General features: G+C 38.3%; 1 protein-coding gene across 1 annotated transcript; it reads right to left on the reverse strand.

Moving 5' to 3' along the window:
• Window positions 1-2,997: 2,997 nt before the first annotated feature.
• On the reverse strand, window positions 2,998-15,724 carry rogdi (rogdi atypical leucine zipper). The gene is made up of 11 exons (XM_040155440.1): window positions 15,460-15,724; window positions 12,744-12,815; window positions 11,990-12,072; window positions 11,600-11,654; window positions 11,414-11,494; window positions 8,414-8,509; window positions 8,198-8,296; window positions 7,095-7,208; window positions 6,963-7,012; window positions 6,567-6,693; window positions 2,998-4,354 (listed from the first exon to the last, which is right to left on the reverse strand). The coding sequence occupies exons 1-11, from the start codon at window positions 15,532-15,534 to the stop codon at window positions 4,313-4,315; spliced, it is 894 nt and encodes a 297-aa protein (XP_040011374.1). The 5' UTR covers window positions 15,535-15,724; the 3' UTR covers window positions 2,998-4,312.
• Between the last annotated feature and the right edge of the window lie 1,948 nt (window positions 15,725-17,672).

Raw genomic sequence — 17,672 nt, forward strand, 5'->3', positions numbered from 1 at the left:
AAATCCCCAAATCCAGGTGTGCAAAATTTGCCTCATCATACCAAAGAAGACCTGAGGCTGTAATCGCTGCCATCACAGTTGACTGACAATCAGTTTCACGGCCAGGTGTGGCCTGTTCCCTCGTTATTTCATGACAAATGAAGCAGATAAAGGGTCTGGAGTTGATTCCAAGTGTTGAATTCGGTAGCTATTCATGGGAACTCTTGATATGTGGTCCGAAGAGGTGTCGATGCAGATGATGGAAGCCATGAATAGGCTGAAAAAACAAAACAAAACAAACCTATCAGACAGATGGCAGAAACTTTAGCAGTAGCCAAATCAACAATTTGGTTCATTCTTAAAAAGAAGGAATGGTAAAGAAAAACCCTTCACAACATCTAGCCAGGTCAAGAACACTCTCGACGGGGTAAGCATATCATTTTCAAAGTCTAGAATCAAGAGACACCTTCATGAATGTAAATACAGAGGGTTTACCACAACGTGCAAACCACTGGTAACACTCAAGAACAGAAAGGCCAGATTAGACTTTGCCAGAAAACATCTGAAAAGGCCTGCCAAGTTCTGGAACAAGATTCTTTGGACTGATGAAACCAAGATTAGCTTGTACCAAAATGAAGGGAAGAAAAGAGTATGGAGAAGGAAAGGAACGGCTCATGATCCAAACCATACCACATCATCTGTCAAACATGCTTGAGGAAGTGTTATGGCATGGCCATGTATGGCTGCCAATGGGACTGGGTCACTGAATTCTGAAGTGTATAAGGCTATCCTATCTGCTGAGATTCAACCAAATGCTGCAAAACTGATAGGACGGTGCTTTACAGTACACATGGATAATGACCCAAAACATACTGCAAAAAAGACCAAAGAGCTTTTCAAGGCAAAGACATGGAATATTCTTTAATGGCCTGACCTCAACCCAACTGACCATGCTTTTCACTTACTGAAGACAAAACTGAGGTCAGAAAGACCTATAAACAAGCAGCAACTTAAGGTCGCTGCAGTAAAGGCCTCGCAATTCAATTCATCTCAAGGGAGGAAGCTTAGCATTTGGTGATGTCCATGGGTTGCAGACTTCACCCTCCGAGCTGCGGCGAAGCAACTGAAGGCTATATGAAAATTTGAAAAGACAGAAGACAGGGAATTGCTATGTGTCCATCCACTGTCCAAACAGCATTGTCCCATACCTTAGCCATCTAATGTTTCCTCAATTGGCCTTCCTTGTCAGTTGGTTTATTTTTGTGTTGGGAAATCCTCTGAGGATTGTGCCACAAACCATGTTTTTGTTATCCAAATTGTTGAAAAGTTTGGGACTGTATAAATTTGATAAAATGAAATTTAATATTCTTCAATGGCCAAGTCAGTCACCTGACCTCACACCAACTTAGCATGCTTTTCACTTCCTGAAGATAAAACTGAGGGCAGAAAGACCAAAAAACAAGCGGCAACTGAAGGAGGCTGCAGTAAAGGCCTAGCAAAGCAGCTCAAAGGAGAAAACTCAGCATTTGGTGATGTCCATGGGTTCCAGATTTCTGGCAGTTATTGATTGCAAAGTATTTTCATCCAAGTATTAAAAATAATCTTTATATTTAAAATTATGTTGGTTTGTCCAATTACTTTTCAGCCTCTGAAAATGAGGGACTATGTATAAAAATGGCTGTAATTCCTAAACAGTTAATGTAATATTTTTGTTAAACACTTTGAATTAAAGATTAAAGTTCACACTTCACTCACATCTTGCTTAGTTCGTTTCAAATCCATTGTGGTGGTGTAGAGATAAAATTACAAAAATCGTGTCACTGTTCAAATACTTATGGACCTAACTGTACATACACTAAACTACAGGTGGTTTTAAGGTACTTTAGTATTTTAATTTTATCCTACTTTATACTGCTACAATACCACATTTCGGTGGGAAATATTGTACTTTTCTCCACTTTTTCTCACATTTATTTTAAAGCCATAGTTACTTGTAACTTTGTAAATTAAAATGTTCATTCACAACATAGAAAAAATTAATTTAATTTTTAATGAAAAAAGTTAACCTTCTTTTGCCCATCAATCTTTACTCAATAAACCATAATGACAGAGTGAAAACATGTTTTTAGAATGTTTTGCAAGCCTATCAATTAAACCTTCAAGTCTTTTTGAGGAAGTCTCCACATGCTTTGCACACCTGGATTTTGGCAATTTATCCCATTCTTCCTGGCAAATCCTCTCATGCTCCATCAGATTTGATGCTAATCTTCAGGTTTCACGACAGATGTTCTGTATGGGTTTAAGTCTGGGCTTTGGCTGAGCCACTGAAGGACAGTTTGCTGCATGCTTTGGGTCATTGTATTGCTGAAAGGGGAATCATCACCCCAGTTTTAGGTCGCCTGTCCTCTGGAGCAGATTTTCTTCATGAACTCTCTGTATTCTGCTGCATTCATCCTTCCCTCAGTTTTGACCAGTGTAGATTGATGGGAAAAAATTACAATTTTATTAAATCATCATCATCATAGGGGCAATTCTGCTGCATAATGAGTACTTTTATTTTTGATACTCAAATAAGATGTTTGAGTAAGATTTTGAAAGCAGGAATTCAAATTGTATTGCAGTATTTTACACTGTGGTATTGGTACTTTTACTTAAGTGAAAGATCTTTAGTACTTCTTCCACCTGTTTGATAAAAGCCATAGTACATCTGCATATTCTTTACCATGTAAGACAACAGATTTTTTTTCATAAGGAACAAGAGTGAGGATGCTTGGAGTTGTGTGGTTGTCATAGTTGTGTTAAAAGTAAAGTGAATTGGTAACAAGAACCAGAAAACATTAAAAGCGAACTGAATGCATTTGAGATTTTCATCAGTGAACACTACAAAATTGCTGGCAAATACAACTGTGTTTGTATGAAAAGTGGAGAAAAAATGTAGTTTAATGGAGACATCTCTTTCAATGTAGCTTCACTGCAGATTACAGCAAAGCTAAACAGGGAGAGTTCAACATGGATAAGTTATTGTTTAGAATATTTTATTGCACAGATATATAATTTTCACATTTTATATAATAGGCAGCTTTTCAAAACAGAATAACACTTACTGGAATCAAGTAATTTGTTCATGATTTGATTAGTGTTTAGTTCACAGGGAATGAAAAACGTGCAACATATGTAAAAAAGAATATAGAGCAGAAAAACACTTGAAATCACAGATTACATCAACAGACATAACCACTAGCTTAAACGGTAATTAGACATTTCCATGTAGTAACAAATAGGGAATGTGAGTAATCATGTCATTTTCAGAAAATGGGGCAATGAACAATTAAAAACAAAGCAAAAAAAAAGCAAAACAAGCAAACAGACAAAAAAAAACTGACTCATATTTTTATTCCCACAGAGCCCACAGTGGGAAATGTTTTCATAATACTTTTGTATCTCTTCACAGGGTTGATTTTTGTATTTATGTTTGTATTTCCTCACAAAGTTTTTTAGCATTCCATGGCACTCTCTGTATTAATTTCATTTTCATATATGATTTGTACAACACCCAGCATTAATATTTGCTCAACTTACTGAATTCTACTTTGAACTCGGCCTTAAGTATACTGATTACGTTTGTTACCTGTATTTTATAAATGTAGTGATTAAAACCCCTGAAAACTAGGTTTACACTTCAGAAATATTCATGACTAAAGCAAAATTTAAGCTGTGAATTGACAGTTCTAGCAACATCAGCAAACCGCCCCACAGCTGTCATCACCTTTTGATTCAAATTTCTGCTAAATCCTGATTGGTGCGCAGAAGAGTGTGACATCACCATTTTCCAACTGAGCCCCACCCACTTCAAACCAGTGAGAAAGGTCATACGAAAACAAAAATACACTAAACTGTCATGTGAAATAACCAAAACTGTTCTAACTTTGGCAGATCATTTTTTGTTCATGTAAAACCCCACCACTCATAGTGAGAAGCTCAATGAGCAAATATGTTTTTGAGGGTATTAACTTGCTTGAATGTAACAAAAAATAATTCTAATGATAAATCAACAACAATCACATTCATTCTTTCAGAAGTTCAAGTCAGTGCTGTGAGATGCAATACACATATATAAGAGGAATGTCAGTCAGCTGGGCTACTACAACTGGGAATGGTGAATTGATAGCTGTTGGGGTTTGACTGGCTCCTTCGCCTGATCATGCAATACCTTAGACTGAATGACTGGATGACGATGACAGCGACGATAATGAAATATATAAAAAAAATAAAAAATTTCCCAGGATTTCCCTTACACTTGTGTGGTTAGTCTGGAGAATGGACTGGAAGGGGATTAGAATGGTCTGTAGTTCCAGAAACTCGAGAAGACTGATATCTGCAATGAAAGGAGGACAGAGGAGCTTAGTGTGGCTTTAGAAAATTTACAGTTATACAAACATAAACCAGCAAAGTATTATCTACCATCCACCCAGTAAAAGTTGAAAAGACAAATATAAACTAAACCTGCAAGCAGGTATGCTGGGGTCCAAGTCACACGGACTTGGGGTGACCAAGAGAATGAGGCCGTCACTAAACAGGCCAAAAACTGGTGGTCCAATACACATTTGTTTGCTTGGACAGATCAGATGCCCTGCAGTCCACACTGCCAGGATGAGCTCCAGCCTTAAACCACAATGGCCACACAGGCGGGGCATGCATTAACACTAGCCTTTTTAAGAATATTCTGGTACATATGTGATACAAAACTTCCAGATTGTTATGGGTAAGTTACCAGATCCTTTGCGGACATTTTCAGCAGTTTCAAATATGTGGGAACTGTGATTGATGGCCACCTGAATACTGCACTAGGGATGTTCCTAACCACTAATTTTCCTGTTCATTAAATGGAAATTAAATTTAGACTAGTCTTCAAGTAAGACAATGCTCAGATAGCCAGTCAAAACTGGGCACCTTTGCCTTCAACAAAATTGAGTGGAAGCATATCTTGCACAGTCGTTGACATGATGAGCTGCTATCTTTTCAGACCGAGCGGGATCACAGTGTTGGCAGGGAAAAGATGTCATACTGGTTTGGCGAGTGTGGCTAACGTTAGCCTTGTTAACACCAGCAGCCCACTTTCCTTGCAGGTTAAGTCCACATACTTGTGCCGAATGTGGGTACACATTGTTCCGGTCGAGGGGTTATATGACAGTTTATTCTGACGCAGCAGACATACAACCTTATTTTCATTTTCTAGGTCAAAATACTGCAAAACTGCCCTGGTTTTACGAGATGTATTCTGTCCCACTTTCCACCTTGCTTGTTTACATCAGCCGGCATTAGTGTGAGGAGAGGGGGCTGCCATCTGCCAGGGAGTGTAACACCGGCTATTGGCAGGCGGCTACGTAACGTCTTAGACATAACAGCTAACAAACATTGTACATTAATGAAATATTAGTAATTAGTTTAACCGACTAGTATTTCTGGTGCGGATTAGCGAGTGTAGCAACATTTAATCATTTAGACAACTAATCGTACACATCCCTAAACTGCACTAATCCATTTTTTATATTAACAATGGATCAAATGACTGTGTAAATTAAAAGGTGTTGCTTGTATTGACAGTCCAATAGTGATTTTTTACCAACTCTGCGGCTCCACCCTCTCAGCGTACATACTGTCTGGGCTGTGAGTATCGTATTACGCTGGAATTCAGAAATCCAAACCTATTCAATAAAGCTGTACTAACTGATTTTTTTTTTGGCTACTTGCAGGCAGGAAAACAAAGTGTAAACACAGTATTATTGTGTTGTGATAAAAGCCTCTTTTGGTTAACTGCAGACAGACACTGTTAGTGACTGGTTGGTGAACATAGTGGAGGATTTAGCAGCTAAAAATTCAGATATTTTTTCTCAGGAGTTGGTGGAGACCAAACCAGAGCTAAAAGGAGAGTGAATATTGGACTTCATGGATTCATCAGGTGGACACAAACACAATTCCAAATGAATCTTAATATTGAAATGCTGGTATTGGCTAGACATAAGTAATGCACAGAACCTGTCCATCCTATGAGAGACAGCTATTATGACACAGACAATTTAGACTTCTACACTGCCACTGCTTCTTCTTACCCTGATGAAGACATGCTCTATGTCAAACTGCTGGTAGCTGCATCTTATTCAACAGCTCTTAGTATGACTGGGTGCTCCAGAACTCATTCTGAATGCTCATGTTTCTCTCGATTGTTGGATGTGTAAATAAACAGACAGTATGTTGTGTTTTCAGATTTTTCTGCTGCTTCCAAGTGGCCAAAAAAATAAATGCCGCATTAAAGGATAGGTTCGAATTTTTGCAAGTCCATTTCATTACGTGACATACAGTGTGTACATTGAAATATGACTACAAAAATGTATTCTTAAGTTAGTCTGAAGCTAATATAAGGCTTTAGCAGCCTGAGTTAGTCAAATCAAGTGGGGATCTTAAAATGTTTCAATCTTTTAATAGACAAAATTCCTCATTATGTTATATGAGTGTTGTTTTAATATGGCCTTGAAAAAACTAAACCTATCCTTTAACTATGGCACAGTCATCTTCCATTAGATGCCCACCTTGTCCTTGAGCTGTTGACAGAGCTGCAGGGAGATGGTGAAGAACACCAGCGTATCATTGAGCCAGGGCACCACACACTCCACCTTGTGAACATGGCTTACCTCGAACCGGTTGTTGTTGAGCTCGCTGTAGAGGGAAGTGTTCATAGCAAAAAGTAAAGACAGATTAAGGGGACCTTGACGATGAACTTCCACTTCCCGAATGTGGTATAGTCCCTAGTCCCTACCATTTATTTATTTATATATATATATATATATATATATATATATATATATATATATATATATATATATATTGTTGTATATACTATTTACTTTAATCTGTTCATGTATACTGTCTACTAAAGGAAAGAGAAAAGAAAGTGAAGGAAAGAAAAGGAAGGTAGCAGGACTTACAACATTGCCCCAGGGTTGTGCAACACTGAGCTTCCAGCTGGCTTGAAATTCTATTGAGATGAGAGAGAAAACTTTAAACAACAGTAAGACACTATGTATAGCTTCATATAGTGTTGAGTTACAAGATAAAACCTTGGTGGTGTTGGGAGGCAGCATATGAAGTTGGTAGACAGTCAGACACAGTTTGCTTAGGTTGATGTAAAAATTCACCATCACATCCCCAGGCATGGGAGGAGTGAACATTTTCTGGTGATGAAAGGGTAAACAGAGAAAGAAAGGAATTTGGAACAATATTGAACAGTATGAGGCTTCATGCTAAATAAACTGACATTTTGTCTTTAGGGTTGTGATGTTTTTTCACTAGAGACCAGTGATGTGGTAGTGTGTGTGTATAGTATAGAACAATGTTGATGTGGGTGTATGTGGACACTTGAACATTACACCCATGTGATAGTTGAAAATGTGACTTTGTCATCATGAGCATTAATCTGCTGTAACAGCCTCCACTTTTCTGGTTTCAGTCTTTTCACCAGATGTTGGAACCTGGATGCAGAGATCTGTTCCCATTCAGACATTAGTGAGGTCCAACACTTATGTTGGGTGATAAGGTCTGGCTTACAGTCTGTGCTCCAGTTCATTCCAAAGGTGTTAGATGGGTTCAGGTCTGGGATCTTTGAAGACATTCCTGCAACTTTATACTTTTTGATATTTTTCTATTCTTTTGCTTGTGAATTCCTGGATAGTGTTTCATCTCCAGGGCCCAAAAAAGTATCCAAATGAAACAATTTTAATGTTTGGTTAAACTGGCCACCATGCACAGACATATTCAGGGGTCACAAACCAAAAAGGTTGAGAAAAACTGTCTAAAATATCATCGTATGCTGGATCATTAAGATTTTCTCTTCATTGGACCTTGGCGGTCCAGACCAAACCAGGAAAAACAGGCCAAACCAAAAGTAAACAAGAGTATGAGGACAGAGGTGTCCACATACTTTTGGCCTATTAATGTATAGTATCTTCATCAGAATTATTCAATAACCAGGGATTCTTATCAAATGTGTTTGTTTTTGTAACATTTATTTAAAAAAAATACTGGCAAATATATTGTTCATCTACATTATCAGATTTTATCAGAACGTTATCTGCCAAAAAAACCCATTATCTATCACACTCTGGTCCTCAGTGTGTTAAAGCAGTGTGTGTATGTGTAATGTGTATTGTCTGCTGGCTTATACCATCAGACCACTGGTGGCCAGCTCAGGCAGTGTCATGGAGGCTGGGGTGGTGAGGCGGTTTCGTGCTCGCGTCAGCTGGAGCATCACTGCATCCATGAGCTACAGCACAAACAGAAAGATGAAATTGAGTTATACTAATGGCCAGGTTTGGATCTAAATTATGTTCAGCTCTGTACTGATTGGAACAGGGCACTGTTTCCCTGAGTAGTGACATACCTTATTAACCTCAGCCCCTGTCTTGAAATGGTAGCTCTCATCACGGCTGTGCAGCAGCTGCAGAGCCTGGTTCACATGGTTCCTGGCATCCTGGATCTGATGGAGGAATGGAGACAAGAGGGAAGTGATAGGTGAGAGGGATGATTAAGGCAGGATTTTAGCATTAACATAATTTGCACACAAAGAGCAACATTTTATATTTAAAGCTATGATAAGAAAGTGTGTCATTCATCAAATATTATTGTCTCAGCAACTGAAAATATTTTAAAATTTGACTTTGGCCTAGTAACTAAATAGACTGTCAAAACCAATAAAAGTTAAGTTTTAACAAAAATGCCAGGTGACTGCATGACTAAACACCAGCAAGAAAGACAAAACAGGAAGTGGACTGAGAAACTTTTTAAAAATTAATCTCCATACTTGTAGACTTCAGCTTGTTGAACTGACTGTAATACTAACATACTGAATTCATGGTATTAAAATTTAATTCTGAAATTTCTCCAACGTGTACAACACAGGATTGTTTGAAAATTCAATGTTCATTCCATACATCTGCAGTGTCATACTGTAAAAAATTAAACTGATGATATCATTAATCTGATGTTGTATTTTAAAACAAATAATTTAGATAATATCAAGTTAATATTTAAAATTATTTAAGTTAAGTCCCTAATATTGCCCATACTTTGAGTATACTCCTGCAGGGTTTATCTGACCTCAAATTAGCTGATAAATGAAATACAAATAGAAAAAAGTGCTGAAAGGACTTCTCCGTTAGTTTTGTTATTTTTAGCCATGCTTCTGGCATGGCTCTAGGGATGTCAGTGTCGGTCAGTCCACAAGTTTGGCACACATTATAATAACCCAACTATCGAATGAATAGCAATGAAATTTGGTTCAGACATTGAGAGTGTGTGAAGGGTTGATCTTAATGACTTTGGTGATCCCCTGACTTTTCCTCTAAAACCCCAATTTGGTTGGCCTGAAATATCTGCACAATCACTGGATGAATTGCCATAAAATTTGGTTCACACATTCATGTTCCCCTCAGTATGAATTTAATAACTCTGGTGATCCTCTGACTTTTCATCATCATCATCTTCATCACAATACTTTGGTTTATGACCAAATACCTGCAAGACTAACAGCATTCCCGTCAACTCAGCTAGGCTTGTGTTTAATGCTAATTAGCAAATGCTAGCATAATAACATGCTAACTAAAATGGTGAGTAAACCTGCTAAACACCAGCATGTTAACATTGTCACTGTGGGTATGTTAGCATTCTGATGTTAGCATTTAGCTCAAAGCATCACTGTGCCTAAGTACAACTTAACAGAGCTGGTAGCATGTCCGTAAACTCATAGACTCGCAAAATAACAAAATGTAACTTAAGAACAACACATTGTGGGACTACCCATACATTATGTGTAGTCAACAAAGGCATGGTTAAAACAACCACTAATGAGAAAATTCAGTGTAATTTTTAAGACAATCCTTATCTCAGATTACCTTAGAACACCACTTAGTTACGTAAAAAAGTATTTGGACAGTAGCACAATTTTCGTAATTTTGCCTCTGTACACCACCACAATGATTTGAAACGAAGCCATCAAGATGTGATTGAAGTGTAGGCTTTCAGCTTTAATTCAAGGGGTTTAACAAAAATATCACATTGACCATTTAGGAATTACAGCCATTTTTATACATTGTCCCTCATTTTCATAGGTTCAAAAGTAATTGGACAATTGACTGACGATCAGTTTCATGGCCAGGTGTGGCCTGTTCCCTCGTTATTTCTTGACAAACTCAGCAGATAAAAAGGTCTGGAGTTGATTCCAAGTGTTTAATTTGCATTTGGTATCTTTTCTTGGGAACTTTCGATATGCTGTCCAAAGAGGTGTCAATGTAAATGAAGGAGCAACCATTATGTTGAAAAAACAAACCCATCAGACAGATGGCAGAAACTTTAGGAGTGGCCAAATCCACAATTTGGTACTTTTTTAAAAAGAAGGAATGCACTGTTGAGCTCAGGAACACCAAAGGGCCAGGAAGACCACAGAAAACAACTAATTTGGATGATCACAGAATTCTTTCCTTAGTGAAGGAAAACCCCTTCACAACATCTAGCCAGGTCAAGAACACTCTCAAAGAGTAGGCGTATCATTGTCAAAGTTTGTAATCAAGAGACACATTCTGCAATGTTTTTCTGCTCACCACAGTTGTAAAGAGAGGTTATCTGAGCTACCGGAGCTTTTCTGTCAAGTCTAACCATCCTGGCCAATCTCCTCTGACCTCTCTCATCAACAAGGTGTTTCCATCTACAAAACTGCCGCTCACTTGATGTTTTTGGTTTTTTGCATCGCCCTGAATAAACTCTAAAGACTGTTGTGCGTGAAAAACCCAAGAGGTCAGCAGTTTCAGAAATACTCAAACCAGCCTGTCTGGCACTAACACTCATGCCATGGTCAGAGTCACTGAGATCATATTTTTTCCCCATTTGATGATCGAGGTGAACATTAACTGAATGTCCTGACCTATATCTGCATGAAAAAAAAAGTGCTTGGTGAGTGTATATATCCTGTCTGTCTCTTGATGCATGCACAGAGATGGGAAAGAAAGCCTTGATGATTCTGCTCCAGCCACTTGCAATAGTCAACAAAAGGATTTTAAGTTGATGATTCTGACGTCTCTAACTGAATTCAAGACTCTTCATAGCTTGTTTTTAGCCATATGGTCATTTATTCTTAGTAGTTTTATCTGTTACCTGATTGTGCTGCTGTCTTGGCCAATTCTCCTAGCAAAAGTTGTTTACTTGTTTCTTACTACAGAATTACCTACTTTAACGAAAGTTTTTTTTTTTTAAATCTACATGGGAGAAGAAACTGGAAAAAAGAAGATTCTTGTATGAAGGTGTTCTTAAAGTACCTGACAGACAAATCTTACAGCTACAGCTGTGGTTCTCAATTTGCCTGGTAGCATTACACACTGACATACTGTACCTGCTGCAGCTTCCATTGCTTGTCCTCTCTGAACTGAAAGTGCAGCACTTGGCTACTTTTTGCGACCTTCAGGTTAATGTCCTGTTGAGAAAAGCAAAACATTAACAAGGCGCATATTTAGCTTAAATCAAAGTTTCATTTTCATATAAAGGGAATAAAGCCTTGATGAGAACTAGTCAAACTCACGGCCTGAGTCAGAGCCTCTCCCTGCAGAGTCAGCACCCCCTTCACTTGATCCATGCTGCAAAACACCAAATTACATTTTTATTTCAATCTCCCCAGAGAAACAATAGGAAAGGCAGATTATAGCAAGGGAATGCTTTACAGAGTGTGAGGGAGGGTACCTGATCTGAAAGATTACAACATGATGTAAATAACCAACCCATTCAAACCAGTTATCACTGTGCATCTGGCAGCCACTTTGCCCAAAGGAAGACACTGCTATGTAAGAGACAGGGCCCGCTCATTTCACTTAAGACAACCTAACCAACAACCTAACCATTGTGATTTTACAGTAACTGTATGGCATAAAGAGTTGCATTTTAAAATGAAATGGTTAGAGAGATGAAGTATTACGTTGAGCTGCCGAGGATGAAGTTTTCTTGTTTGAGCTGACTCTCCAGGCCTGGGGTTGGCATTGAGAAACGTCTAGATGCCTCCTGGTAGACAACAGCAGAGCAAAATGTCGATAACAATTAGAATTAAAACTTTCAATTAATGTTGTGTAATCATTGCCTTTCAGGTAATTCTGCAGACTTCTACCGAATGTTTCTGATCTATAGTACTACTTCTGGTCTATAATCCATTTACAAGTATTTATACACTTACTGAAAATACATTACGGCTAGGACCGGGTGATAACGCAATATAATCATTTATTAACTCTCACTGGTATCATATGGTGATGATATGATCATATTCCTTTATCATTTTATGCATTTCTGTTAACCAAATTAATGATACTGAGCAAAATGTAAATAAAAACTAATAAATAAATTATTCACGTGTCTCCCATCAAAACACTGGGACAAAGTTCATTGCATTAAACATCACTTAGTATATCTGTTTTATAAGTGATTTTGCATAGATTTGCTATATCATATATACAGAAACTGTAAAAATATTCTTACTAAAAAGGGGCACTCTAGCCAGTTCCTCCAGAGCCACAGAGGACAATATACTGTTTTCACAGGCTGAGCAGGACTCCCCATTACAAGTAAACAGATCTTCATGTGGATTGGTGGACCAGCCCTTTAAAATTGTGATCATGATTTTTAACAACATCACCCAGTCCTAAATACAACTTTATACATTAAATCTTTACTTTTACCTTAAGGACATCCTGGAGCTGCTTTAAGACAGCATGCACTTCTTCTTTAAGCAGCCAGTTGAATTCCTCCTCCTACCAAAAAGATAAAATAAAGATGCTACATAATAACTAAAACCAAACACAGGAATATGGGGTGGCACAATAAAAAAGAAACATGAAAATTCTTCAGCAGCTTTTCCTGTGGAACTAGATTCTCTGGTGGAGGTGTCAAAAGAGAATGGTGCTAAAGCTACGAAGCATCATGGACAGCACCTCTCACTGTGTCATGTACCCCGTTACACGGCTCGTGCATTTTTTCCCCCATTTACACTCTATAATGCTTGTAAAGTGTAACAGTTGCAACAAAATAACATAGGTGCACTGCTTCTAATTTGTACCCTGCATTTGCAATCCTGTGCTGCACCATCATTTGTACTTTGCACCTCACTTTATTCCAGAGGTATATATACTCAGATGCCAGTTTAGTAGGTACACCTAGCTAGGGCTAATGAAGTATAATACAACAGTTCTACAGTAAACTAAAATGTTCTCATGTGCAGTTTTCAATAAAGTATATGGATTGCATTTGAATGTTTGAACAAATTGGGTACTGTTCAAATTCGTTCAAACTTTTTTGAAAAAGGGACAGCCCTAATGGTGGTAGACTTAATATTAGACACCCCTCTCTGTACAATCCAGTCCAATTTAACAGCAATATATTTGTTAACAAATGATATTTGCAGAGTTAAAAACATGTATGGAAGAGGACTAATTTCCCAGCAAGTCAGTGTCCCTCAACTAGGGATATGCGTGAATAGTCGACTAAACGATTAAACGTTGATACCCTCATTAGTCGGCACCAGAAATACTAGTCAGTTAAATTAATTATTGGTATTTTATTAATGTACAAAGTCGGTTAACTGTTGAATCTAAGATTTATTCAGCCGCCCGCCATTAGCTGGGGCTGCAGCCCTGGCAGACGGCAGCAGACCCTTCTCACGCTAATTCCCGTATGATGTAAACAAGCAAGGTGGAAAGTGGGACAGAAGACATCTCGTAAAACCAGGGCAGTTTGGCAATATTTTGATCTAAAAATTTAAATAAGGTTGTATGTCGGCTGTGTCAGAATAAACTGGCATATGACCCCTCGACCGGAACAATGTGTAACAATATTCAGCATGGGCATGTGGACTTAATATGCAAGGAAAGAGGACTGCTGGTGCTAGCAGTGCTAACCTTAACCACACTAGGCAAACGAGTATGACATGCAGTGTTTCCCATACATTGCATAGACTGTGGCAGCCCGTCAGTGTAATTTGTTCCACCACAGTTTCATAATGAACCGAAAATATTCTATAGCTTAATATTGTGCGCCCTTGCTTCAATGTAGACCTGTGCGAAACGCATTGACTCGCTCTCTCTCGCCTTCCCGAATTCAGAGTCCAAGGACTGCTGAGTCAAGAGACATTTCCCTCCACAGTCAACCTGATCTGAAGCCCAGTGATACAATTAGAAATAAAAACTGCTAAAGTAATTCTGTTATTGTAAAAAGAGAGATGCTGAAATGACGTTCCATAATAATTACCCGAGTTTTAAAAATTGTATATGAGTGTTTCACAATCTCATGGGTAGATCGTATTCCATCTGTATTTATCCATACAGGTATCTATTTTATATTACTTTAAATATTAATTTCATATTGAATACTTGGGGTCTCAGTTGATCAACAGAAAAATACAACTATTTTGATAACTGATTAATCTTGGAGTCATTTTTAAAGAAAATATATTGAATTCTCTGGTTTCAGCCTCTCAAATGTGAGTATTTTCTGGTTTCTGGTCCCTTCTACCATAGTTAACTAAATGCGTTTGGGTCTTGGAGTGTTAATCACACAAAACAACACTTGAAAACGTCACCTTGGGCTTTAGGAAATTGGGATGGACATTTTCTGACATATTATTAACCAAACTTTTAATCAATTAATCAAGAAAATAATCAACAGATTAATCGATAATAAAATTAATTCTTAGAGGCCTAGTTGGAATAAGCCATTTTCCAGCCTGCTTACTATAAGTCATGTCTACATCTGATCACTAATAAATTATTCACTGTATATCACGATGCTTTCGCTGTCTTAATAAATGTTTCAGTCCTTCCAGACAGCCACTGGTTTACAGTTGGTTACTTCACAACAGTGTAGTGAACATCATGTTTGCTTTTAGTGTAGTTGAAGTTATTACTGTTGCGTTTGATTAGCAGTAATTGTGCTACAATATTCAAACATAGGCCTTTCAGGGCGATGACAGTAAATGCAAAGAATAGATGACATTCAAGCTTCCCGAGAAACTGAGTTGAGTAGTAACTGAGTTGTCAGTGACAGGTCATATTATATGATCATTTTTACGGTCACAACGTGCTTAGTTTATCTGGTATCAGGTGTTACCATACACACAGGCCCACTGTCAACATCACAGCACAATGACTGACAGTGCGAGCCCTGCCACCGCACCTGCATTGTAGCGCGCGGATGCAACCGTCCCTCTTGGCTAACAGCAGCTGCACAAGCACCCGAGTTAGTTACGTCCAACTACATTATTTAAAAATATCGATTTAAAAATGTCTAAACATGTTATATTAACCGACGGGGCAGTCAGTAAACCAGCTAGCCATACAGCCAAACGGCAATGTGTTTCCCTGCCCACTCGCAGTGCTGCAGAGCGGAGGCAGAACAGCTTACCAACACAGCTCTCTCCACTTGACTGGCAGCGGACATCTTGGGCAGATCAGACAAAGATCTTTGCGGGTTGAGCATTTTGTGCAGTGAACAGAAGAAGCAAACCCTTGACTAACACCTTCTTAAACACTTCTCTCCTTGGGATAAAGGTGTCTCACTACTTACTAGCTTAGCGGAGGATCTGTTGGCTTTAAGTGTTGTCGGAAATAATGCGAGCGCCCAAATGAACGACTCAAATCAGCGGTAAATACAAATGAAAAAAGACCTATTAGATCACGAGACGAGGTGCTGACATGTAAAATTTAAGAGACTGGAAGCATAGGGGCAGGAATTTGTATGATTATTATTATTTGTTAAGCTATATATGGTTTAGCCTTTAATTTCAGCTTTGATTGTGCTGCACGTTCAGTTTCACGTATGTATTCTGCCATATGGGCACAAAACAGCCGCGTGTCGTCTGTCTTCTGGAAATAAAAAAAATCCATAAATGAATTATGTTGTGCTGACTGATGCATTTAGTTATAAATTCCGACCAAACCCGCACGAGGGGATGTATTTTGATCTTTACGAGAACCACCTGAATGCTGCATTAGGCTGGTCACACATTCACTATTAAAGTGGACCCACCCACTAGTTCTTAAAAGGCGTTTTATTTGGGAATTAAAGTTCCGCCCAGCGTCACACAACCATACGGTACTGCAGCATTCGGCTGGTATTGAAAATGTTAAGACACTTGATTATTCACTATGTGGTCTTACAAAACTACAGAATATTATGTCTTTATTATACCCTCAGTGTAAAACAAAGGTGGAAAACCATCTTTACTCTGGCCAATTACACCGAGAAAGTCCCGTATTACCTTCGTGTGAATACATTAAAATTACCTTTCACTGCCATGCTGAACAGTTTGCAAGGTGTTCTTTTCATCAAATGCTGCTCTTTTTTTCTCCAAACTCACTTTTTGTGATTGGGGCCAAAGAGCTCAATTTTAACTTCATCTGTCCACAGCACTTATTTAAAAAAAAAAAAAAAAAAAAAAAAAACCACACTGGCTTATCCAGAAGTTGCTTTGCAGTGTTAAGATGTTGTCTTTTGTCATGAGGTTGCAGGTAAGGTTTCCCTCTGATGACTCTTCTATGAAGACCCTTTGTGCATCTTGGCTGCGAAGTCAAATGGTGCACCATCACTCGTGTCACCTCATCATGTTGGGTTTGACTTTGCCTTTCTCCCAGCACACCTGCAGTTTTATCTGAATGTTCTGTTGGTCTTCCAGATCTTGTCTTGATTTCCACACTTCGCCTTAACTGCCGTTTCTTAGTGACTTTTCGGACAGTGGAAATTGCATGATGAAAGTGGTTTGATATCTTTTTTATAGATATAACTCTGTTGATATCATCAGAGTTTCAATACATTTGACAGAAATCTTCCAAATCCACAGAAGACATTATACAACTGTTTTTACATGCTTAAGTAGCATACCACAAGTAAACTGGACCACATTCTTTGTACGTGAAGTAACTGAGATATCCAGATTAGATTGCTGACGATTTGACATGAGTGTAGTGTTTTTGGCTCTCTGAAGATGGTACCAAACTAGAGCTGTTATCAGAGCAAAAAGTCCATAAACCCTAACCTGCAAAAGTGCAGCTTATTGACAGTTAGCCAGATCATGACCATCGCGTTTTTAGGGCAAATACTACTCTTGAAATAATTTTCAGATACAAATAGCTCCCTGTCTTTGAGATATTATGGAAGGATGTTGTTGTATATATGATTTCAGCATTATTTTAAAATCATTATGATTTGTTGATATAGAGCTTTGAAGAACTAAAAAATCCAGGCATGTCAAATTGGGGCTGGTGGGCCTGTATCACAAACCCATGCCGCATGGCTCATCTATTCCAAAGAAGGTTAGTTTAAGAGGATCAGATTAAAACCTGTCAGAAGCCCGACTACTGACCATTTACATAAGTGGAAAAATGAAAAAATCCTTATCCACGCAGTTAAATATTTCCCTGATTATAAATGCAACATTTCAGTTAGATAGACCCCATCAGACATTAACTTATTTTCCCCTTCCCCTCCCTTCTCCAGGACGGTCGATGTTAGGCTCAGTGAAGCCAGATAAATTAAAATGGGCAGACTGAAAATGGGTTCCAGTATTTACATTGTATCTCAACTCTACATACCTCCACATATAGGAGTTCTTACCTTCT

This window comes from Xiphias gladius, chromosome 3, assembly GCF_016859285.1.
Source record: "Xiphias gladius isolate SHS-SW01 ecotype Sanya breed wild chromosome 3, ASM1685928v1, whole genome shotgun sequence".
In the NCBI taxonomy this organism is placed as follows: Eukaryota; Metazoa; Chordata; class Actinopteri; order Istiophoriformes; family Xiphiidae; genus Xiphias; species Xiphias gladius.

Bases quoted from the DNA above. Each gene is read 5' to 3' on its own strand.
- rogdi (XM_040155440.1), bottom strand. From the start codon at position 15,534: ATGCTCAACCCGCAAAGATCTTTGTCTGATCTGCCCAAGATGTCCGCT. The intron at 12,073-12,743 runs GTAAAAGTAAAG...GTTGTCTACCAG, and splicing joins AGCTCCAGGATGTCCTTAAG to GAGGCATCTAGACGTTTCTC. The intron at 4,355-6,566 runs GTGGGCATCTAA...CTTTCATTGCAG, and splicing joins GTCAACAGCTCAAGGACAAG to ATATCAGTCTTCTCGAGTTT.